The 24,303-nt window shown below is 42.7% G+C and overlaps 1 protein-coding gene across 2 annotated transcripts; it reads right to left on the bottom strand.

Moving 5' to 3' along the window:
• Positions 1-48: 48 nt before the first annotated feature.
• samd10a (sterile alpha motif domain containing 10a) lies at positions 49-18,955 on the bottom strand. Of its 2 annotated transcripts, XM_085394636.1 has the most exons (6): positions 18,567-18,914; positions 16,818-16,999; positions 3,654-3,822; positions 3,427-3,567; positions 834-956; positions 49-419 (listed from the first exon to the last, which is right to left on the bottom strand). In XM_085394636.1, exons 1-5 carry the CDS (start codon positions 18,577-18,579, stop codon positions 859-861), a joined length of 603 nt encoding a protein of 200 aa, XP_085250762.1. In that variant the 5' UTR covers positions 18,580-18,914; the 3' UTR covers positions 49-419; positions 834-858. The 2 variants fall into 2 exon arrangements, with proteins under 2 accessions (XP_085250762.1, XP_085250764.1); XM_085394638.1 differs by lacking the exons at positions 49-419; positions 834-956 and adding an exon at positions 977-3,263 and having other exon boundaries at positions 18,567-18,955.
• Positions 18,956-24,303: the final 5,348 nt, after the last annotated feature.

The following is a 24,303-nucleotide window of genomic DNA, read 5'->3' on the forward strand; positions in this document are numbered from 1 at the left end:
ACTCAGCTCAACAGAGCCTAACGACTCACTTGCAAAAAAACGACTAAATTTTAATATTTGTATTTATTAATTTGTTTTTCTGACATTAAAAAACGTTTCAAAGAGAAGAATGAGAGGAAGAGACGGTAAGAGAGGAACAGTAAATTAATAATTAATCACAGGCGGCAATAAATTGATAAATGGATTGTCATGATGCTTTTTCATCACAGTTCATTGTCAGTCTGTAAAGATGATATCAGTTTATCGTGCAGACAGGGAATGAAAAGCTGCCAACTTCCAGTTAACAGCTTTATTCTGGAGACCACAGCTCGCTGGATGCACATATCCTACAGATCTGATTCACATTTCATGTTACGTGATTATATGTTCTCTGACTCCGGTGTTTCCATCATCCAGCTAGGATATTCTTCCAAAGGACCCTGCAAAACACAGAACGATGAACACTTTTCAGATATTTTTTTTACTTTTAATAGCAAGTTTTTTAAACTTTTTTTTTTTTACAGGTGCAATAATAAGCTTTCACCGCTCGATCTCACAGATAAGTATAGACAAAGATTTTGTGTTGGTCCCTGCTGGTTATTGGAACAATACATCACTGCTGCCACCATATTGTTCAGTGGGAGCTGGACCATGTAATCCGTACATATCCCAAACCCTCTGAATTTACAAGTGATTAAACTGTTCTGGTTAGCTATAAATGTCAGAACTGTACAAAAGGCTTATATTCTGTTGATAACTGTAATATTTCCACAACATAATTATAAAACACAATAATAACTCAATATTACAGCTCTCTGCAGATGCTTTTTCGACCAACAGGAATACTCCCATACTTGTCATGTCTTGAGTCTGTTATCTTCAGTGCTGTGGTTCATGAATGGCTTTTAACTTTATCTTTTGGGAATCTGCAGACAAAACAAGTCCATCTGAACAACACTGTGGAGGTCTGACGGTTTCTGTAGATACAAATCAGGAATATATGTCAGTTAGCTGTTACTGAGCTGTTAGTACCATGAAAAATACTTAACAGTCAGATAATTTAGGACAACTTAACACAGTAACACAAACTGTGACAAATACCATTTTGTGTCAGGATAGTCCATGCAAATTAAGTCAGTTTTAAAAACAGACTGCTTATTATGACTATTGCTTTTCTTTCACTAGAGCATAAAAGATCAGCACAAACATTTATGTTCAGTCTAAAGAGACACATGTCACAAGGCCTGATATAGCATGTGTCTAAGGGATATCATCAGAAGATACCAATTCATATCAAAATTCTCAAAATATGACAATAATTGTTTAATGTTTGTTTTTAAACCTTTCTTTTCTACAAGCTTCAGCAAGCAGAATCATGGTCTGAATGCACTGATGTGCCAAACATATTTGATTTGCCAAGAGGATCTATAAACTATCAACTCTGTATAGGCTCCTTTTGCTAGCCAATTTCTTTTTATTTAATTATTTTTATACATGTATGGTGTAATAATGCCTGAGCCGACAGCTGGAAGTAAAGAGAATACAAAAGAAAATAGAAAAGGGGACAAACAGGAGAAAAGATAAGATCACAGGTCAAAGCACAAAGAAAGCAAAAGGACACACTGTCGCTGAAAGAGAAGAAAAACAAAAAAACAGATACACAAACAAACACACACCCATCCACGTCAAGTTTGTTTTGTCCTTTTATTACATCTACCATAGACAGCATCTGTACCGAGGCTGCAGGTCTGGAAGTGACAGAGGCACCATAATTTTAAATACAAGGAACATTCAGTTTGTTTGTTTGCTCGCTTTTTTGTAACTATGTTATCTAATTGGGTATCAACAATCATATAACTAACACTGATATTAGTACTGACTACTACATTTCTACTATCATAACATCCCTAACGCGTCTATATCTACATTAGACGACAACCAGCCGTTGGCATAAAGTAGCTTAACATAAAGACAGGAATCACCTGAAAGCAGCTAGCAAAAGAAGCACCTACCAGCACTTCTAACACATAACACTGTTTAAATGTAACACCAACAATCTGCTGTTAATTAAAAGGGTGCTGTGAGTCAAACTCTTTCTTCAGGCATCCATCCATTCCACCTAAACCCCCACAAAAACAAATAACTGGGACTTTCTATACTTTAGCTTTTACTTCCTTTTTTTAAATGGCCAAAGACTGAAAAGGCACAGCCAGCCAAGAGTTTCTGATAAGTTGTTTAACTGATTGATTTTCATTTGTTCTGCCAATCATGTACAGCTAAGATGCAACCACTTCTACTGGGCTCTCATGTTTCTAATTAGGAGAGTTTTATGAGCTGTAAGCAGCGACTTTGTGCAGGCAGAGGAAACTAATGTCTGTTGTTTAGCTTTGGGACTTCAGCCTTACTGTCTTACTTTGCTGCCTAATACAAGCATGGTAGAAAATCCTCTCTGCTATCTCTCTTAGCTCTAGTTTGAACAGAATTTTGACTAAAAATGTCACTGCATGATTTAAAGACATCGAATCTTTTCCATTAATCTTAAAGCCAAGTTACGTCAAACTCCACTGTTGGCTTATAACAACTGCTAGCATTCAATTATTTTCAATGAGAAGTCGCAGTGCTTTTAGTGTAGTTCACAGACATGTGAACAAAAAATTGGTTTAAGAAACAAAGAAAACCACATCTTTTACTGAACCCGTGTGAAGGGCTGACCCATGCACTGCTTGCAGGCTCCATCTGGCCAGTCACCATGGGCCACCAGGTGCTCTACCCCGAGTACCCCACAGGGTGGGGCCCCCGTCACAGTGTTGCTTTGTATATTAAAACCACAGTAGTCTCATCTGAATAAAGTGAATGGGAATACATAGAAAACAGACCCGCTTATTGTGTAAGTGTTGTTTGTTTACATTGCTGTTCTCATATTTACATCACAGAGAGCCATAACACTTCCCTGACCCCAGACAGATGCAGGGCTGGTGGCGGTGGACACACAGCAGAATGCCTCCCATGTGAAAAGCCCCTTTGTTTTGGAACTACACCCGCCAACATTTTTCCAACGTTATTCAACCAAGAAGTGAAATGTATCCTTGGCACAGATACGCATAATTACAGCAGCAGGTTTTACAAGGACAGGAGAAAACAGAGTGGAGAAATCTCACACAAGCATAGAGAGCATGCAAGTTTTAACTTGCCTGCCTGCCTGCCTGGGTTTGAACCTGGACCCTCCTGCTGTGGGACGGCAGCACAAACTATGGAGCCATCGTCAATATTTTTTTTCCAGCTATCTTCATCATAAAACATGTAATTTTAGTGCTAAGCTAAACCACTGCTAGCTAAAGATTAATTTTTAATTGACAGGAATAGGAGTCAGAAATTTTAATGTGAAAAATGTCAAACTGTGTCTTCAAAGTCAAGGACTGGGAAGACTGAAAACACACACACTCTCACCTCTGCTGAGCAGCTGCAGGTTGCGTCCCTCCTCCTGCACCTGGAGCTGCAGCACTTGTTGCAGCAGCTCCTGTCGAAGTGTCTCCTGCACTAAACCCATGCGCTCCAGCTTCTCCCCATTCAGGCGCAGTAACGCTCGGCCTTTAAGGTGATGACAAAGTAATTTTTTACAATTAAACTGTAATTCATGAATTCACTAGTGGAACTGTTTTTCTACTATCTCAGACCTGTGATGGCGTGGTGGGAGAACGCTTCCACATAGGTCAGGTAGTTGTGTGGACAGTGTTTCTTCAGCCACTTGCACACATCTTGTTGAGACCAAAGAACAACAGGACGGATCAGGCTGGGCTGTGTTGGGCTTGTGTGATATATCCCATAATTGTCACTGGAGCGGTACTGTAGATAAGAAGGCAGACAGGAAAACATACAGATAAATGGAGAGGGTTAGTGATATAAGGGGACATTTAATGCTTTTTTCCCCCTTATGTCTGTCATATGTGTACCATTGGAGTAGAGGACATTCACATCAAACTTGGGTAAAGCTGCACATATTGAGGTCAGAGTATGTGCAAATTAATAATAATAATAATAATAATACTAATAATGGATTGCATTTATATAGCGCTTTTCAAGGAACCTAAAGCGCTCTACAATTCCACTATTCATTCACTCTCACATTCACACACTGGTGGAGGCAGCTACAGTTGTAGCCTCAGCTGCCCTGGGGCAGACTGACAGAAGCGAGGGTGCCATATCGCGCCATCGGCCCCTCTGGCCAACACCAGTAGGTGGCAGGTGAAGTGTCTTGCCCAAAGACACAACAACCAAGACAGACAGAGCTGGGGATCGAACCAGCAACCTTCCGGTTCACAACCCCCTGAGCCATGGTGAGTGAAACCAAAATCTCAGGTTTAAAATGGCACTAACTACACAACTTCAGAAAGTTTTTCTACTCTTGGATCCAAATGATGTCAAACAGAGTGCATATACCTAATATTGTTATTACCAGGACACACACTGGCTTTGAGCACAGAAAACCATCCACCACCTTTTAAAATCATGTGTTTCTGAGGGGCAGCCAATCAGAACAGGGGCAGGTAGCTGAAGTAGCTTAACAGAAGAAGAACACAGAGGCTACAGCAATGCTCAGTCTTAGATAAAAAAGGATTATTTTGAACTTTAAATCTTGAAATCTACAGGCACCAACCACAGAAGACGTAGCTGTAGCTCAGGCGGTAGAGCAGGTCATAGGTTAATTGGCAGGATGGTGGTTTGATCCCTGGCTGCTCCACTCTGCATGCCAAATATCCCTAGGAAAGATACTAACCCCAAGTTTTTCTCTGATGAATGTGTGTGATTGATAGACAGAAAGCACTCAAGCACAGAAAAAAAGTGTTTGCGTGGGTGAATCAGGCTCCTTGGTTTGCAGCCATCTCCCTTGTTGCTGTGTTTAAAAATGCCAGGTTGATTCTTGTGAAGGAGTTTAACCTGGTACGAGGTACTGCCACCAAATGCAAAACCCCCAAAATGGACTTGAATCAAGCTGAGCATGTGCTAGTGAAAAAGAGGCTTAAGGAGATTTTTCAAATAGAGAGATACTAAGATAAGTAAACAGACAGCATTTTTCAGAGGTGAGATCTGTTCAATGACTCAAAGTCCTTTGCACTATTACTACACCAATGTAAAGAGCTTGGAAATATAAGCAACTGAACTTCTTCAAGTCTCTTGAAGACATTTCTCCTCTTATCCGAGAAGCTTCCTCAGTTCAACTGAAAAGGTAAAATGTCTTCAAGAAACATAACAAAGTGCAGTTGCTTTTCTTTCCACGCTCCATAGTTGACAATGACCTGGATGCCTGAGAACCTACACAGATATACTACTACACTACTTCCACTTCTTTGGGTTCAGTATTTAGGTCTAAGACATGCCAACAGGAGGAGCCAGGGATTGAGTTAGTGAATCATCCTTCAATTAGCTGAAGGCCAGTTCTACCTCCCTTGTGCACACTAGAGACTTGTATCCCTTAATTTATCTTTTAAAAAAGAAAGTCTTAAACTTCACACTAACATGTTCCCGCAGGGGACATACTGTACTGATGTGCTTTGTGCTGAGATAGATAACCTACCACAGGCATATCTCTCATTAACTGCCAAAGATATTCAGTTATCGGTGGCATTTGACTGCTAGGAGATGTCTCCCATGAAAATATATCCAGAGGAACGGCACAAAATTCAGACTCCATTTAAAACCTGAATGAACCTTAAAGCTCTTTTAATCTTTTCGCCTGCTGTTGCCGCTGTGCATCCATACAACCCACATCTATCATGCGCTGTGTACAAATCTGCACACTGTCTTTTATTCGCTGTACATAACATGTGCACACAGCCAATTAAGTGAGCATCTGCTGGGAGGATTATAAGATGAATATTGAGTATCACATTTCATTTCACATGCCTTATATACATCAAAAGATGACAAGTTTGGGCCTCTACAGGGCTAGAACATGTTTCAGCCTCATTAAAGAACACAGGGGCGATCGTTGCCATATCGTTAGCTTCATAGCATAAGTGCCTAAGTCATTGACTTAGTCAAATGACTTAGGCAATTATGCTATGAAGCTAACGATATGTATAGGCAGTGTAGGCACATCTGTGTAGCTGTGAAGTTCCCTAGAAGAGTGGCGAACAAGCAGCAGCAACAGCAGCAGAAAAAGCACACAAAGACATGCATGTAGGCCAGTGTCATGTTGAGATTCAGCTCTTTTATCTTATAGATGTACAGGATGCAAAACTGGAGTTGTAATCAAGCTGCGCCTTTGATCAGCCAATCACTTTTTAAAAATGTAGCAAGTTCAGCAGTTCATTTGCAAGATAAAAAATATCACATCTGGCTGATGTGCAAGAGTCAGTGGAGCAAATGTTTTGCAGGAGGGTCTGCCTGATATGTCAGGATGCAGTGGTGTTAAAAACATTCTTATTCTCAAAATAGAACCAAAAATGGTGAGTTTGATATATTTTTTTAAGCATGTTCATCACTTCACCAACAATTTTTTGATCCATAGGATGTCAGTAATGATTCATTTCATTAAAATATAATATTAGTAATAATATGAATAATAGCAAGAAGAATGAAAGTATTCAACTCCTTTTTTTTCTTTTTAGCCATCAGAATTACTGTCTGAAGGCCAAGAAAGATGCCCAACGGATTTACTTTACCAAGTGGATCATCACGGCCTTGCCGTAGTGGTCCATTTGATTGACCTTTATTATTATTTATTTATTTATGTATTTTTATTTTCAGTTGTTACAGACGGGACAGTATTCCACTCCTGCATGAATCACAGACTCTGGAGATTTTCCATAACACAATGGTGATCTGCACTAAAAATCGAAGTAACTAAAAAAGAAGTAGTTTGCTTGCTTTTGGTTTTAACACCGGAGTGTAGTGCAATCATACAGATACTGAAAGTATATCAACAATATCCATCCATTCTCCTCCTTATCAGGAAGCCGGAGTACACATGCAAACACAGAGAAAACATGCAAACTACACTCGGCCAGATGGAGGATTTGAACTCAGGACCTTCAGTAGTGCTAACCACCACACCACCATGCCACCCTGCTTATTTTTAAGTCTCCTTTATTGTGATCAGCAATTAATTTGTGATGAAATATACAAATGCCTTTGACCTGTTCACAAAACTGATACATAATATTTATTTTTGAGGAGAATGAATGACATTGGGCTTCGAGCTGTGAGCTGAAACAAACAAAACATTAATGTTTTGCGAGACGTTTTTAATCAATAATCACTTTTGGGTTGTTTAATGTAATCTAATATATAATGTTACACAATTTTTAAAGACATAGAGGAGTTTTAACTGTGCACGATGTCCTGTGTGGTTTACTCGCACACAGGGCGACATTTACAGTCTTTCTGTCACGACATTGTAGTCCTCAGTGTGAGCCTCACCTGGTGAGAGTTTTCAGATTATGGTAATTATGGTTTTTAGCTGGAATATGCTCTTCACCAACAATAAATAAGAAGCCAGTTATTCTGTTTGTTTTTGTATTTGGCATAGCTGAACACTCAATAGAGGATTTGGGGTTTGGAGCCGAGTGCACTCAGTTTGTTTTCCCCCCCTGTGTAAATTTTGTTTAACACAAAGAACAATAATTTGTCTTGAAGTTTTCACACAATAAATCAAGCAGCTAATGATATTAAACTTTTATTTCTCCAAAAACATGCCATGCTGATCAAGAAAGTGACCTATTCTGCTTCACTTCAGAGTGTTTACTGCTTTCTGATTACAGTTTTGTCTCACTGGGAGGTTTACTGCCGAGTCTTTTTGTGAACGGGCATGTTGGACGTGATGTGCATCATTTTCACTGACATGCTGCAGATACTGTTGCTGTGGCAATGCAGTTAATGGGGATCTAAATAACAAAGAAAGACACATTCAGAGTTTGAATCAAGTATTTTTCTGGCTCTGACTGACTTCTAATGCACCATGAATACTTTTATGGTGAGCTTTTATCTTTAGACTTCCTTCTCACCCTCTGGATTTCCTTTCATCACTTCCATTTATGCAGCAAACAGTTTTTCCTAACTTCACACCCTACCGTTGTAAAAACCTGAGCCCTCATGTTTGGCTTGTATATGAATAAATGTGGTTGGAGTGATCGCACAAAGGATTTCTACTTATTGGTATTTTTTAAACATTGTTTGATTAGGAGTGAACATTTCCCTTAATTCATTAAAAATAAAATGAGTCAGATGTCCTTCAATATGCAAAACAATCCCCCCAAATCCCAAAAAGCTCCATTTCTAATTTGGCTGCAGGTTATGATTTTTCATTATTAATTGTTTTGTGAATAAAACGACTGTTTGCCCAGTAAAATGTCAGAATATGTGAAAATTGACCACAGTCATGTAAAGTAGGAGTTGTAAAACTTTTTGAGGCCAGAGATCCCTTAGAGGCAGAACAAGAACCATCGCAAAATCCTAGCAATGATTTAGTTGGATAAGGGTCACTTGAGGACTAATTTAAATACACTCACTGACCACTCTGTTAGGTATGCATCTTCAACTGCTCGTTAATGCAGATATCTAATCAGCCAATCACATGGCAGCAACTTGACCTCAACGACCTGCTGAAATTCCAACTTAAAGCATGACGTGGCTGTTGGTGCCAGACAGGCTGGTCTGAATATTTCAGGTCAGAGGAGAATGCCCAAACTGCTTCAGAGAACCAGTCGTTAAAACCAAGGTTTGCAGATGAGCATCTCTGAATGCACAACATCTTGAAAGCACATATGCTACAGCAGCAGAAGACCACACCAGGTACCACTCCTGTCAGCTAAGAACTGCAGCTGACAGGTTTAAATAGGTGAGTTTTGATACCTACGTATTGTTACTGACCATCCCCATCCCTTTACAATATACCCATCTTCCGATGGGTATAACGCACCATGTCACAAAGCTCAAATAATCTCAAATGCTTTCATGAGCATGAGTTCATTCTACTCAGATGACCTCCGCAGTCACCAGATCTCAATCCAATAGAGCACTTTTGGGATGTGGTGCAGCAGCAGATTCACATCATTGATGTACAGCTGACATATCTGCAGCAGCTGTGTGATGCTATCACGTCAATATGGACCAAAAGTTATGTATTTATATGTATAGCTATGTATATTTTCATATTATTTATATTCTAAATTGTGTTTTAAGCTCTGGTTTCTTATTGTTTAATTTTTAGTGTAGTGAAGCCTTTATTGCAGTAGTAGTTTAATATTTTAAAACCTCAAATATGGGCCTATTTCTCATGGGCAAAACTTAAGAAGTATATCTCAGTAAACACATGCACCAAAGCCTCTTCTCACTGGTTCTATTAATAAATCTAAACAGGTTGAGGAATACTAACTCTAAAGACCTTTTATTAAGGCATATTAAGCGCACGCATTGAGCGTTTAGAATCAGAAGTTAATATATAGTTTATATTCTCACTAAAAATTCTCACTAACCCACACACATAAATTATGAAGTCATTACCAAAAACATTCCAAATAATTTTCCTTTCAGCGGTTACTATATGTATTTTGCTGCTCTGAGTCCACAGCTGTGAAGTATAAAAACACTATAGAGACCATAATGAGTGTTTGGATGCCTGTGAGAGGTGGCAGAGATGCATACTGACAGAGTGAATACGAGAACAGCATGCCAAAACAAAAGTAAGTGGAAAAACTTAACAATGGAGGAAGTGAAAATACTGTAAACACATTACAATGCAGCACAGACACACAACACCGATTAAGTTCATGTGCGTCGAGACAAAAATAAACAGACCACTACTTTATGTGCATCCAAGAGGATTGAAGCAAAGACATAATGCATTGCATACAACTATGTTATCAGCCCAGCCCAGTTCTATGTTTGCAGCTTTAGCTTCAGCTTGTAACAGCCTTTTAAAGAGCCTTTCATGGGGTGAAGACAAAGGCATGGGCTCTCTGACTTGTAACCAAGAGCTTTAAATGAGGCCAGCTTACAGTATAAATGGATTGTCTCTGCTGCCCAAACTGGCTGTGTGAAGAGACAATGCTGTATCAGATAACAAAAAACTATTAATTTATACCGGAACAGAATGACTAGTGGAAGTAGATATGAGGACGTTTTCACGCGAGAAGATCTATAGAAATGGCTAACTGTTTATTATCCTGAAACAACAGGCACAGGCTGGATACTATCAGGCAGTTAGGATCAAAATAAATTCAACTTTTCTCTGCTCTCAGTCAACAAGCACAGTGGTGGTGCAGCATAGTGTGAGCATAGGAAGACCTGTGCTATTTAAAGCTAAAAGGCTGTTAGAGCTCACCAACCCGCTGGGGAGAGGGCAACTTTCATTCTCTACTAACAAAGTGTCCATTTACAACAATAGATGATGACCGGCTGCATTTGTCAGACTATGAGGTTTTTTTTATATTTCAGACTTTTCCGTGGAGAAATCTGAGAGGAGAGCTGCCAAACGGCAGCAGGGGTTTTTGCATGTGCTCATATATTGCTAATGCAACAAACACAGCAGTTTCTTGTATGAGCAGTGCAACTTTTTCATATCTGCATGCAAGAAGTCAGTGGAATGGAAAATAAAAAATAAAACCAGAAACACATAACACCACTAATTTCTTGATATCGCCATTGGTGCAGTTTACATAAATCACAGTAGTTATTTTTAGTGAAATACAACAGTGCTTAATAGCCATGGAAACTGAATGGCTATAAATGGTTATTATACTGACAAGTTATGTAGATGTGGATTACCCTCAATTTATTAAACATATTGATGCATTAGTAATTTGAAAAATCTCCCAGGCACAGGCACTGGCTCAGGTCCAGGAATTATGTCTTTTAGTAAATATCAAACAGTGTGTAGAATGTGCAGAAAACAACCAGCAGAGAGTACACACTCCAGCGTGTTCACTGCAAGGCGAGGACATGACGTTGTAAACAAGTTTAAGTATCTTGGACTCAAAATGAACTCTATTTAACCTTTAAAAGTCCTTCTACTAAGTAATCTAACATCATAAAATGCAACGTTAAAAGATTTTGCTACCTGGCCACTAACAGGTGGAACAACACTTTATTCAGTGCAAACATATTTCAAAAAAGCCACTAAAAGCTTTGATTTTCAAAAAAGTAATTTTCATTTCATCCTGGTAGCATCAAATAACAACAACAATATTTTGATCTTAGTGGATTTTTAAAAATGTATATGCTTAAAAACATAGGTGACTGTGAAGTAGCTCATGTCAGTAAAAAGAACTAAATATTTCCATTGCTTATTAATTGTAATAAAGCAGAATTCCTACTTTTAATCCACATTTCAAACAGCACATTGTGGCAAACCAGTTCTATAGTCGTTTTTAACTTTGGATGATGCAGGACTTGGATTATTCTTTTGACTTTGTGTGTCTTTGTGTGCTTTTGAATGCAAGCTACCCAGGGGATGCGGATCTAAATTAATCCAGCATAATTACTTAAATAAACGATCTTATATTTTCCTGCTAATGTTCATTAACATGCACTGTCTCTGTTACATAAACATATAAAGTAAGGCTTTCTGTCATGAATCGCTGTGCGGCAGGCAGGAGTTGGACCCAAAATGCAGGACTCACAGACTCGGGGAGGTGAACTCAAAACACAGCTTTATTTGCTGGTAGAACAAACATACAAACTAGACTAAACTGGGAAACCATAAACTAAGAACTCACAGGGAGACACAGGGAGATCCACACACAGCATGAGGGACGACGTCACGCCGAACAGAGGGAGACGCAGACAGAAATACACAGAGGGTTAATGAGGAAAGTGGGAACAAACGGGGAACACAGGTGACACTGATAATCGTAACGAGACAGGGCGGGGTGAACTGAACATGACATGTACGGGCGTGAGAGTCACAAAGTAAACAGGAAGTGCACAGAGGTTCAGACAGGAGGAGAGAGAGCACGGGGAAAACACAGACATAACGGGCTGGGGAAACATGAAACAACCACAAAGGGAGACGAGGGCTCATAAATACACAGAGGGGCACACAGGGGGGGGAGAGAGAGCACGGGGAGAACTTGGACATAATGGGCAGGGGAAACATGGAATAAAACATAAGGAGAGATGAGGGCTCACAGATACACAGAGGGGCACACAGGGGGTAAAAGCCATGAAGGGAAAACACTTAGGGAACAACACAACAGGGCAACTCAGAAAACATGGCCTAAATAAGGAACAAAATACAAACATACAAGAAAACTAAGAACACTGGGCCAACATGGCCCAGGACCATGACAGTACCCCCCCTCAAGGGCTGGCTCCCGACAGCTCAAACCCGAAAAAACAAAAACAGAAAACAACCCACCCAGGGCGGGAGGCGGGGGACCAGGACGGAGGGACCAGAACGGGAAACAAAAACAAACAACAGAAAACACAGGAGCACATGACTATAGTCCAAATAAGGTTCAGGGGGCCGACCCAGAGCCCACAGGCACAAGAGTTCACGGGCCACACGGTCGGGGGGCCGACCAGGCGGGTGGCACAGGCGACAGAGCCGGTCCGGAGGCCGGCCGTGCGGAAGGCAGCGGCGATGGCGAAGGGGGGGACGACGACGGAGCAGTTCAGGGGGCCGACCGCGCGGAAGGCAGCGGCGGCGGCGAAGGAGACGACGGAGCAGTTCAGGGGGCCGACCGCGCGGAAGGCAGCGGCGGCGGCGAAGGAGACGACGGGGCAGCGGCGGCCCTCCAGTCTCAGGCGTGCTGGCCATGGCCTGGTGGGCACAGGACCAGTCGAGGCAGGACCAGACGAGGCAGGACCAGACGAGGCAGGACCAGACGGTGGCGATGCGGGGGCCGGACCAGACGAGGTTGCAGAGGCTGAGGCTGGACCAGGCGGAGCTGCAGAGGCTGAGGCTGGACCAGGGGGAGCACAGGCTGAAGCCGAAGCTGGGCCAGGCGGAGCAGAAGCAGAAGCCAAAGCTGGACCAGAAGCAGAGGCTGAGACCGGACCAGGCGTAGCAGAAGCAGAGGCAGAGGCTGGCCCAGGCGTAGCAGAAGCACAGGCAGATGCAGCCGGACCAGGCGACGACGAGGCGGTCGCAGGTGGCGGCTGGACAGGCTCCTCGGACCCTCCAGCTGATGCGGCGTGAGGCTGAACGGGCCCCTCGGACCCTCCAGCGGAGACAGGAGGCTGAACGGGCCCCTCGGACCCTCCAGCGGAGACAGGAGGCTGAACGGGCCCCTCGGACCCTCCAGTTGACGAGGCGTGAGGCTGGACGGGCCCCTCGGACCCTCCAGCGGAGACAGGAGGCTGAACGGGCCCCTCGGACCCTCCAGCTGACGAGGCGCGAGGCTGGACGAGCCCCTCGGACCCTCCAGCGGAGACAGGAGGCTGGACGGGCCCCTCGGACCCTCCAGCGGAGACAGGAGGCTGAACGGGCCCCTCGGACCCTCCAGCTGACGAGGCGCGAGGCTGGACGGGCCCCTCGGACCCTCCAGCGGAGACAGGAGGCTGGACGGGCCCCTCGGACCCTCCAGCGGAGACAGGAGGCTGGACGGGCCCCTCGGACCCTCCAGCGGAGACAGGTGGCTGAACGGGCCCCTCGGACCCTCGGACCCTCCAGCGGAGACAGGAGGCTGGACGGGCCCCTCTGACCCTCCAGCGGAGACAGGAGGCTGAACGGGCCCCTCAGACCCTCCAGCGGAGACGGGCGGCTGAACGGGCCCCTCGGACCCTCCAGCGGAGACGGGCGGCTGAACGGGCCCCTCGGACCCTCCAGCGGAGATGAGGAGGTGCTGGCTGGGCTCACTGGAACCCCCAGCGGACGAGGTAGATGGCGACACGGGAGCCGCGGAGTGCTGGATGAGCTCATCCGAGCTTCCAGCAGGAGCCGATGTAGAGCCAGAGAGAATTGGGACCCCGGGCTCAACGTTAAGCTGGCTAGAAAACTGCACTGCTACGGGGAACTGGGCCAAAGGTTCAGGTGCGAGCTGAGCTGCTGGACACACGGGGACCTGAGCTGCTGGACACACGGGGACCTGAGCTGCTGGACACACGGGGACCTGAGCTGCTGGACACACGGGGACCTGAGCTGCTGGACACACGGGGACCTGAGCTGCTAACGGTGGAGAAGTAAATGACTGCACAGGGGACTGAACTGATGTCTGTAGTAACGGTGGTGGTGAGAGTGGAGTAGGTGGTGGAGTTAATGACTTCACAGGGGAATGAACTAGAGGTAGTGACGGTTGTGGTGCTGGTGGTTGAGTGGGTGACTGTGCTAAAGGAGGCTGCACTGGGGACACTGGAGACTGCACTGGGGAAAGCAGGGCTGCAGGAGGCTGCACTGGGGACACTGGAGACTGCACTGGGGACACTGGAGACTGCACTGGGGACACTGGAGACTGCACTGGGGACACTGGAGACTGCACTGGGGAAAGCAGAGCTGCAGGAGACTGCGCTAGAGACTGCAGTGATGGTTGTAGTGGAGGTGTGACGGGTGGAGGAGTGGCTGAAGTGGCTGCGGGTCGGGCGGCTAGTGGCTCAGCTACAGAGCATATTAACGGCAGGGCTATGGGTTGAATGTCTGACTGAGTAGCAGCCTGAATGGCTGGGTGTAGTGATGGTGGTGGTGGAAGGGAAACAGGTGGTAGTGTGGATGACGGAACTAAGGGCGACTGAGTGGCAGACCGAACTGATGACTGAAGCGATGGTAGAGGTGAAAATGGAGCGTGTGGTGGAGTTAATGGCTGTGCTAGCGGGGACACAGGAGACGCAGCTTGTAGCTGGGCAGCTAAGAGAGCTTCAGGAGGCTGGGCAGCTGATAAACTGTTCACATTACCGTCCGTAGCACAAAACACAGCCCCTGAACGAATAGTTCCACGGTTCGACACAAAAAAAGAGTCCTTACTCACCACAGCCGGCGATGTACAAGTCTGAATGTCCGGCTGTGGGGTGGCGCGCTGGCGGCGTGGTCGTCGTTTCTTTTTAGATGATGGCTCTGACGGGCCGAGCGGCTCCACATCCGGCCCTTCAGGCAGGTGGGCAGTAGCAGCTGGGGGATGAAGGTGGAGCTCATTTTGGATTAAATCCTGTTCGAGTGGGTGGAGTGCACTGAGTAGCCAGGGAAGACCAGAGATTAAACGCTGTAGTTTGGTTTCCACAGCACAGCGAAATTCCTTCCCCTCATGTTCGAGCCACAGATGCAGGAGTCTTTCCAAGGAGTAGATTATGTCCAGACGCAGTTCTTCTGGTGGGTTGAGTGCTGCTGGGTCCATATCTGGTGACGTCGTACTGTCATGAATCGCTGTGCGGAAGGCGGGAGTTGGACCCAAAATGCAGGACTCACAGACTCGAGGGAATGAACTCAAAACACAGCTTTACTTGCCGGTAGAACAAACATACAAACTAGACTAAACTGGGAAGCCACAAACTAAGAACTCACAGCGAGACACAGGGAGATCCACACACAGCATGAGGGACGACGTCACGCCGAACAGAGGGAGACGCAGACAGAAATACACAGAGGGTTAACGAGGAAAGTGGGAACACACGGGGAACACAGGTGACACTGATAATCGTAACGAGACAGGGCGGGGTGAACTGAACATGACATGTACGGGCGTGAGAGTCACAAAGTAAACAGGAAGTGCACAGAGGTTCAGACAGGAGGAGAGAGAGCACGGGGAAAACACAGACATAACGGGCTGGGGAAACATGAAACAACCACAAAGGGAGACGAGGGCTCATAAATACACAGGGCACACAGGGGGGGGAGAGAGAGCACGGGGAGAACTTGGACATAATGGGCAGGGGAAACATGGAATAAAACATAAGGAGAGACGAGGGCTCACAGATACACAGAGGGGCACACAGGGGGTAAAAGCCATGAAGGGAAAACACTTAGGGAACAACACAACAGGGCAACTCAGAAAACATGGCCTAAATAAGGAACAAAATACAAACATACAAGAAAACTAAGAACACTGGGCCAACATGGCCCAGGACCATGACACTTTCATATTGGTCTTCTCTGAGTCCTTGTGGATGTTACATGTTATTACAACACCTGTAAGTCATCCACGGTACGTTGAGGTGGTTATCTCCATGTAGTGAACTGTGTTACAAAAATCAATGCATTTGGAATGAGATACAGAGAGAAGTGTATATATCCACACACATTTATTTTGATGCCTTCAACACAGATCAGCAAAGCCACTGGGACAAATAGGATTGTAACATCATAGACATAGTGTATGGCCTACAAGAAGCTCTACATCTATGTCCAGATAGAGTCTGTTTATTTGGCTAAAGGTGCTTAAATGCTTGATTTTCTGACTGGCCCTCTTGTTTACATTTCACCACAGTCACATCTGTGACCATTAGTTTAAGCAGTCATGCCTGCAACCAGCTAATCATGCCCAGATAGGTGGCCGTGTTTTCAGATAGGCATATACAGTAGTTCACGTGAAAAACTTTAGTCGGAAACTTGTCATTATTTTTCTCTGCAGTATCAGAAAAACCTCTAAAATGAGTGAAAGAGTAAAGGTTTCAATGTCTGACCTGAGAAACTATCGGCACAGGACCTTTCTCCTTTTCTTTGATTAGGTTTGCATTCTTACATTTCTTGTTAATTTTTTTAGCAATTAAATTAATCTTTAACATATTAGAATTCCAAAGTAAATATATATGGTTTTCCTAACTCTGGATTTGTGGCAAACATCATCAAGCTTAATTAGGCAGAAAGAAACATATCACCCTGAGCTGCAAGAATAAAGAAAACCTAAGGGGATTATGACAACATGCACCAGGTGCGCTTTTCGACATGCTGAAGTCATGTAGGTGCTCAGTACCTGCAGGGCCTCGGTCCCCGGCTGCTGTAGCAGCTTCACTGTTCTGCCTCCCGCTGTTTTCTGTCCACGGCCGTCATGCCAGGTCAGGTTCCCACCTGTCCGTCGACTCAGCTGGTGCTTAAAGTCCTCAGGCAGAGCCCTGTACTCCACAGCTGGCCTGCAGAAACTGAAACTGGATGCAGCTGGAGAGATAAAGGGAGGGGGTATAATGATTAGACAGGCAGACCTGCTGACAGTGTAAAAACAGCATGGGACTACTTCCCTACTCCCTTGCTCTGCATGACTTGGAAACAAAAGGCAGGATTGAAACCATATGGATAACCTGCCATTCAGGAATGGTCTCCTTAGCAAATTTCTGCAAATCTGCTCTATTGACACAAACCAGGCTTGAGTTAGTTATCTGAGCCTTGATAAAATCGTAGATGAATCCTGGAAGTCAGCGTTCAGGTACCACAATTACTTTGTGAAAAGCTTGTAGAGTTGTGAGACATGCCACTTTCTCATCATTAGGATGAGGCCTGCAGGCAGATATCCAAACTGACTCAACAGCAGGTGGCTTCCCAACATCCAGTAATTAAAGAGTGTGCAACTACAGTAAACACGCTGTTACTGGCACAGATTCTGGCAGAAAGCCACGGGTCATTACACATTCATGTGCCAGATTGGAAGGATTTTCTTACCACGTTTGAAGCTCCGTGTGCAGCTTGTGTTTGCGTGTGCGCTAATGTGCATTTTCAATATCTTAAGTTGACTAAGAGAATTTGAAAAGAGGACAGAACGAGAGAGGCTGTCAGGGGGAAACGAGGTTTTGAGGAGATGAAAGAGTGCCTTCGTTTCTCCTGCTTTGTGCTTCTCTTTTCTGTCATTCACCATCTCCCACCGAGAGCGGAGCCATTCTGCGTCCTGCAATCATCAAGGCAAACCAGCACTATCAGGTTATTACGAATAAAACTTGGTGTGCGATTTTTGGTTTCTTTGAGGTTTTACTCGAGGCATGTACGAACCCTCCTTCAGAGTGTTACTCACCCAGGCTGCCACTGTAAACACAAATGTGCCCCTTTCATGGATGTAGTATGCATAATTAAGACTATTTGTCAGAGCCTTTTCCCTTCAAATGGAGAAAAAAAACCCTTCTCTTTAAAAAGTGCCAGTACTGGAAAGGAAACACTTTCATGATCAAAATCCTTACTAAACAAATTATGAAGTATCTGGCCTGCCTGCAATATCTTTAATCCTGTATTTTGGATGAATATAGTTAAATTAAAGCTCTTATTTGGGGTATTTAAAATTTTGACTTGGCACACATCTTTACCTATCAGAAATATGCACATCAGGACTTCAGAAGCTGGGAGTAAATTCAATTAAGAGCAAGCCAAGGCAGAAAAGTGACCACAGCAACAGATGATGGTGGCGATGCTGGATGCGCTGTCCATTTCAGCACCGTGTCACTGACCATCAGCGACCCCCTTCTGTTCCTTTCTTATGCATAATATTCTTATAATGTCTGAATGCATGTATATGACAGAGTCTGTTTTTAATAGATTTAATGTGGCAGCGTTTAGCTGCACTTTATTTCAGAGAGCTCTTTCCAGCTGAGGCCACTTACGTAACAGATAAACTGGTTTAGCAAGTAATTAGTTAAAGTAATGGAATCAGCGTGCTTTAGATTTCGGCGGAATGCGAGTCGGACTATTTAGAAAAGAGTTACTGATTATTATTATTAATAATATTGAAGTGTAACCTTCCTACCGTCTACAGCCATGATGTTTTCTCGGAGACAGCCTAGTGGAAGTCTCCCATCTTCTCCGGTGACCGACACACGGGCTGCGGGTCCAGCTCTTCCCCTCTGTGTGCGTTTCACTGAGGTCTGGCAGGAGCAGCGACGCTCCACATCCTCTGACCTGAGCTTCTGGGCTAAGTGGGGATTTAAAAAATAAACAAACAACCACGTCTTAAAACCAGCTCACGTCGTCCTCAGTGTCACTGGCTGCTGCTGTCTGTGAAGCCGAAGTTGCAGAAGAGTGGACAAGAATGTCCCCGAGCAGCTGGCTGACTGGTTCCGCGGGCTCAGGCGGGCGCGAGCATGTGCGCGCGCGTGCGTATTTGTGTGTGGTTTTCGTCCATGTCGTGAGAATCAGATGCGCGGCTTTTTCTCAAGAGCATGCATGAGCACAGCGAGCTCAAAGTGCAGCCCCGGGCCCTGTAATTAACGCAGCCAGTGGAGACTCTGAAAAACAGCCGGATGAAAAGGCTTCTCATAGCTGCAGCATCCACCATAAGGAATTCCCCTTTGCCTTTTCTTAAAGAAAGGGAGCTCTGTGCGCGCCCGTGGGCACTGCGCCCTCCCTGTGATGGACCCTCTATGTCGGGTCTGTGCAGAAGAGCTGCAGGACGGTGACTGTTCCTGCTCACACCTGCCCTTGCACTCACTTTATTGGCCACATTTGGCCGCAGAGTAAAAGAGAGACCTCCGTAGGAGCAAAAGAGCACAAAACTTTAAGCATCCAACATAACTCAAAATACAATCAAAGCCATGGAAAAGACTATCTGTCTTTCTTTCTTATTTCTCTCACTCAAAACAAAAGGAATACGAACAAGATTCAACAGTGTGGTCTGTACAGACATGACAGCATCACTCTTGTTACACCATCACCAGCCTGAAGACTGACAGAAGGCAGAGTTGCTCCTTGCTTTCATGCTGTTTACACCAGCCATTTGAATATCGAACAACAGAAAAAATACACCATAGAAAAAACCCAGATTACTGCTGCTCACTGGATATTTTTCTCTTTTTTAGATTAGTACCTGAGTGGGATGCTTGTGTTTGAAAATCTCAATACATCCTAATTTCTGAAATATTCAGACCAACCTGTTCGTCAGTAACAACATGCTTCATTCAAAATCACTTAAATGACCTTTCGTTTTCATTCTGATGCTCAGTATGAACTTCAGCAGGTCATATTGGCCTGAACACATTGAGTTACTGCCATGTGATTAGTTCATGATCATTCAGTCACAAAAAAGAGAGAGAGAAAAAAAAAGAAAGTTCAGGTGAGAGAGCCCACAGAAGAGGCGTCATTAACCACAATCAGAAACAGCAGGGTGGAGGTGGGTTGCAAAGTAGCAACCATAGGCCGTCTAAAGCACCTTAACCAGTGCATGCTGTGTGAGATTTGCAGATAGGATGTGTAGAAGTGTTCCAGCTTAGCCATCATCTCATATAGGCTGGCACTGAGATCAACCTATCAGCCAAAATTGCAGATGAACCTGCCTCTGTGACCTGCCCAAGAGAAAACAAAAAGCCGTACCAAAAGCACCTTTAAACATATTCGTGACCCTCCTGAATCCCTTCACAAAATGAATGCACACATGTTGATTTCTCTTTAATGTATGCACATGCTGAGGATAGATGATACAACAGCACAAAGGTTCACTTACTCTAAATTTAAGTGCACGAAAAATCTTTTATTTTGTATTTTTAACTCATCCCTCTTAATGTTAAAGACTGTAAAATATCACATTCTCATCAGGGTTTGGTTAATAATTGTGTTTAGCCTCCCTGTTGTTTGAGGATATGATGTTTGGGTTAGTTGTCAGAGTTTTAGTTTTCATCTTATCTTTTGTTTTAGTTTGCGTCTTTTATCAATGTTAATGGTATTAGTGTTTCCCTAAAGTGTCATGTCTGTGTTAATCTCTTTAGTTTTTCTTCCCAGTTTTACTTTGAAGGTTTGTTTTCTTTTATGTCCTGTGTCAGTTTTGTTTTTTTCCAGTTCTAATTGTTTTCACCTCCTTCACTTCTCTCCTGCTTCATTCAAGTATTTATAGTCCTTTGTCCTTTTATAGGTGTTGTGTTGTTTGTGTTGCCTTGCTGCCTTCTAGGTGAAATTCCCTGGTGTTTTTGGTCCCCATTGTTCTTTTTGCGTCTAGCTGTTTTGGATTTATGTTTTGGACTTTGACGTGCCCTTCAGTATTAAAAACTTGTTTTTTGTATAAACTCTGCCTTTTGCATCCTACACTTTGGGTCTTCTTCACCTCCACAATCACCACAGAGCCACCAAGCTGTGACACAATCAGTCCATCAATCAATCAATCAATCAATCAATCAATCAACCAACCAACCAATCAATCAATCAATCAATCAATCAATCATCCATCCATCCATCCATCCACCAATGCATCCATTTTATTTCATATTCTAACCTCAACTCAATGTATTGCAGTTCCAGACTGTGGTGTTTTCTCATAAAATATTTACATAACCCCCCAAAAGGAACTAAAAACATGAGGATAAAGTGAATCTTCTTATGCTCTGCCTTACTAGAGCTTCAGGAGATAGCTGAGGGATTGCCCCCGAAGGTCTCGACTAGAATTTCTTTTGGTTCTCATTTGTATATTTATAAATATTTCATGCTTTTATATCAGGCTGCTCTGGTTTTATAACGGTTTGGCTGAACTCTACAGAACATCAGGAAACAACCCACTCAAATCATGACACTGTACTCATTTGACAGCACAAACAAATACAAATGAGTGCTATCAACTTACAAAAGCACAGATTAAACTGAGTTTTTTTTTTTAAATCCTCTATCATAAAACATGATTGTCCTGCTGTTTCAGTGCTGTAGGTGTGTTAATGAAAGCAGATTAGAGAGATCAAGGTAGCACAGGGGTGTCCATGGTGCTTGATCAGTGAAATATATACCAGGTATTTATCACTGGATAATCTGCATAATTAATTAACTTTAAAAAGATCAGATAATATGGCATTTTTAACCTCAAAATGTTTCAAAAAGGAGAAAAAATGGGAAAATGTGACAGAAATAATAAAGAAAATCTAATCCTAGAATCTGCACACATAAAAACAAATCATTTGAGTAAGTAAAAAACTAAATAATGAAAGAAATATTGATTCCACAACAAAAAATGTGTCCTCATTAAAAAATCGAGAACAGAGACATATTTTTAGTCTGGTTTAAAAGGAGAATGTTGAGCAGATGTAAGTTTGTGGAGAATTCAGACAATCAAGGAGTGCTCCATGAGCTGGTTTTGAATTCTACAGCAAGCAGACAATTAAATGATGACCCAACTGATCTCTAGACTTATATTTTTAAAGTAAAAGATGCTGTAACACAGTCATTTCCTAACTTTGGGGATAAATAAAGTGCTTTGTCTTATTGTTGTTCTAAAGATTTGGATTCTGTACTTTTACTCCATGTGTCTTACACATTATCAAACACCATTTCAATTCAATTTTACTTATATTGCACCAAAATTTGAAAGCAGAGATCTCAAGTAATATTAATATATATATAATGACAAAAGTTGGATGGACACATAAAATATGCTACAATTCTTTCTACCTGAGATTAAATTCAAAGAATGTCTTTAAAATAAAAATAAAGTTTGACATTTTGGATTTTGAGAACAAAGTTTACTCTCTTTATAGAGAGAGTGATTTCACTGCCTCCATCTCACTCTATCACAATCCCTTACCATATCCTCTTTCATTACATCCATGAATCTTTTCTGTTCTTCTTCGTTGCCTCCTGCCTGACAGCTCCATATTCAGCATTCTTTGTCCAGTATATCCTCTATCCCTCCTCTGTGACTGTGTCTCCAAAATGCTAAATCTGAGCTGTCTGATGTACTCATCCTGGTCACTCCAAGTTGAAACCATAACATCTTAAACTGTGCCTCCTCCAGCTCTGCCTCCATCAACACCTCAAAGTGTCAAAATATTGTAGTGATGTTAATGAGTTAAGTCCTACATGGACAAAAACAAATTCTCAGTTAATGCTGTCAGTTTTTATAAGGTCATGTGATATTAATTAGGACTATTATCAGGAGACTTCTTATTCATGTTTGGTAGTTTAATCAGTATGTCTTTTTTTAATCCGTGGTTTTTATTTGACAGAGATTCTTAAAGAGCTCAAAGGTCTAATCCATTGAATGCATGTGTTGGTGCAGAGAGCTTTCATTTCCCAATTATAGCTTCCAAAAAACGGTAGCCGTGTAGAAGGCTTTCTTCTCTGATATGTAGTGAAGTAGGGGTATTAGACTGTAAAATCTGATAAGCTGGCTTTGCTTAAAACATTATGCAAACTCGTTGCCTGAGAAAATAAGTAACATCAGCTTAAAAGGGGTGATTTATAATAATGTGTTTACTTTGAGCATGCAGTATTGGAGAAGGATAAGTCATATAAAGTTTTTATGGTACAACAAAGCAATGAATCTCTTTAATATTATGTTAAATGCATTCTATACAACCTCAGTTTAGCATTTTTTTTATTAGACAGGAAAAAAGAAAGCTGGTCTTCTTCACATTTAAACACAAACCCTGAACATGAACATTGACTGCGAGTCACCGGTTGCTACTAATATAAAATGTTGTTGCACAAGAATTAAGGACTAAACAATGCATGACTGAAATAATGATCAACTCTATTAAAGATTTAAAGTCAAACATTAACAGCTGCATGTGCAGAAGTGTTCTAGACTGAGAAAATGCGCTTTAAACATGTATATTATGGCATTATTGTGACATCGTAGAGCGTCATATTAAAAAAATTAAAGTATGTTGTACAGCTCTCTACATTCTCTTTCAGATGCTTTATTACTCCATATGTTTCTTTTTTCAAGTTCAACTGTGACCTTGGGTGCTAACAATAAAGGTCTAGGTCAAATGTTTAACCAGCCTAGGTATTTATGCCTTTATGCCGAAGGTCTCTTTCTGTTAAATGGAAACTTTTTTCCTTCGCCCTTCATTGGGGTTCTGTCTATACTATTCCAGGGTCTTTCTATTATATTATAAAGCACCATAAAGTGCTTTGAAAAGCTGCACTGTAAAAGTAATTAAAGGGCACCAAGCAACCCAGCTAAAATGAATTTAACATTTTGAAACTCCCTTGCTTATTCAGTCAGTCAGTAAGTCTGACAGAGACACGTTGTGCTTTACTTGGTGAGTTTAACAGGTGCAGCCAGCACCCGTCACGTAGTTTCCACAGTTTCTGGTCTTTAAGCTAAGTTGCAATTTTTAATCATTGCCAAAATAAAATTTTAACAGTGTTTCTTTAAAGGCAGGTGTGTCAAACACAAGGCCCGGCTCCAGAATCGACTGATCAAGGTCTCTACACTGGGAATAAAATTTTTGTTTGGCAGCTTTTCCTATTGATGAAGAGCTCTCCCAATGCTAGTAATACTAGCAAAGTACTTAAGTGATAAATAAACAATTATATGACACAACATTTCCCATTTTTTCACCACCTACAATAAAAATGTCTATTTTCTTTTACAATGCGTAGTTCATATGTAGTTAAACTTTCTTAGAATGATGGATTGGAGAGCTTCTTTGGTATGGCACACTTAAGATCAAAGTGAGGTGTGTACTGTGCATGTGGCCCACAATGCAAAATGAGTTTAACATCTATTCTTTAAGGCATGGCAAAAGACATACAAGCATTTCACGTTGCATATCAAAACTGAGGAT

Source organism: Rhamphochromis longiceps, linkage group LG20, assembly GCF_057381845.1.
Source record: "Rhamphochromis longiceps isolate RC_006_pf linkage group LG20, R_longiceps_female_GT1.1, whole genome shotgun sequence".
Lineage (NCBI taxonomy): Eukaryota > Metazoa > Chordata > Actinopteri > Cichliformes > Cichlidae > Rhamphochromis > Rhamphochromis longiceps.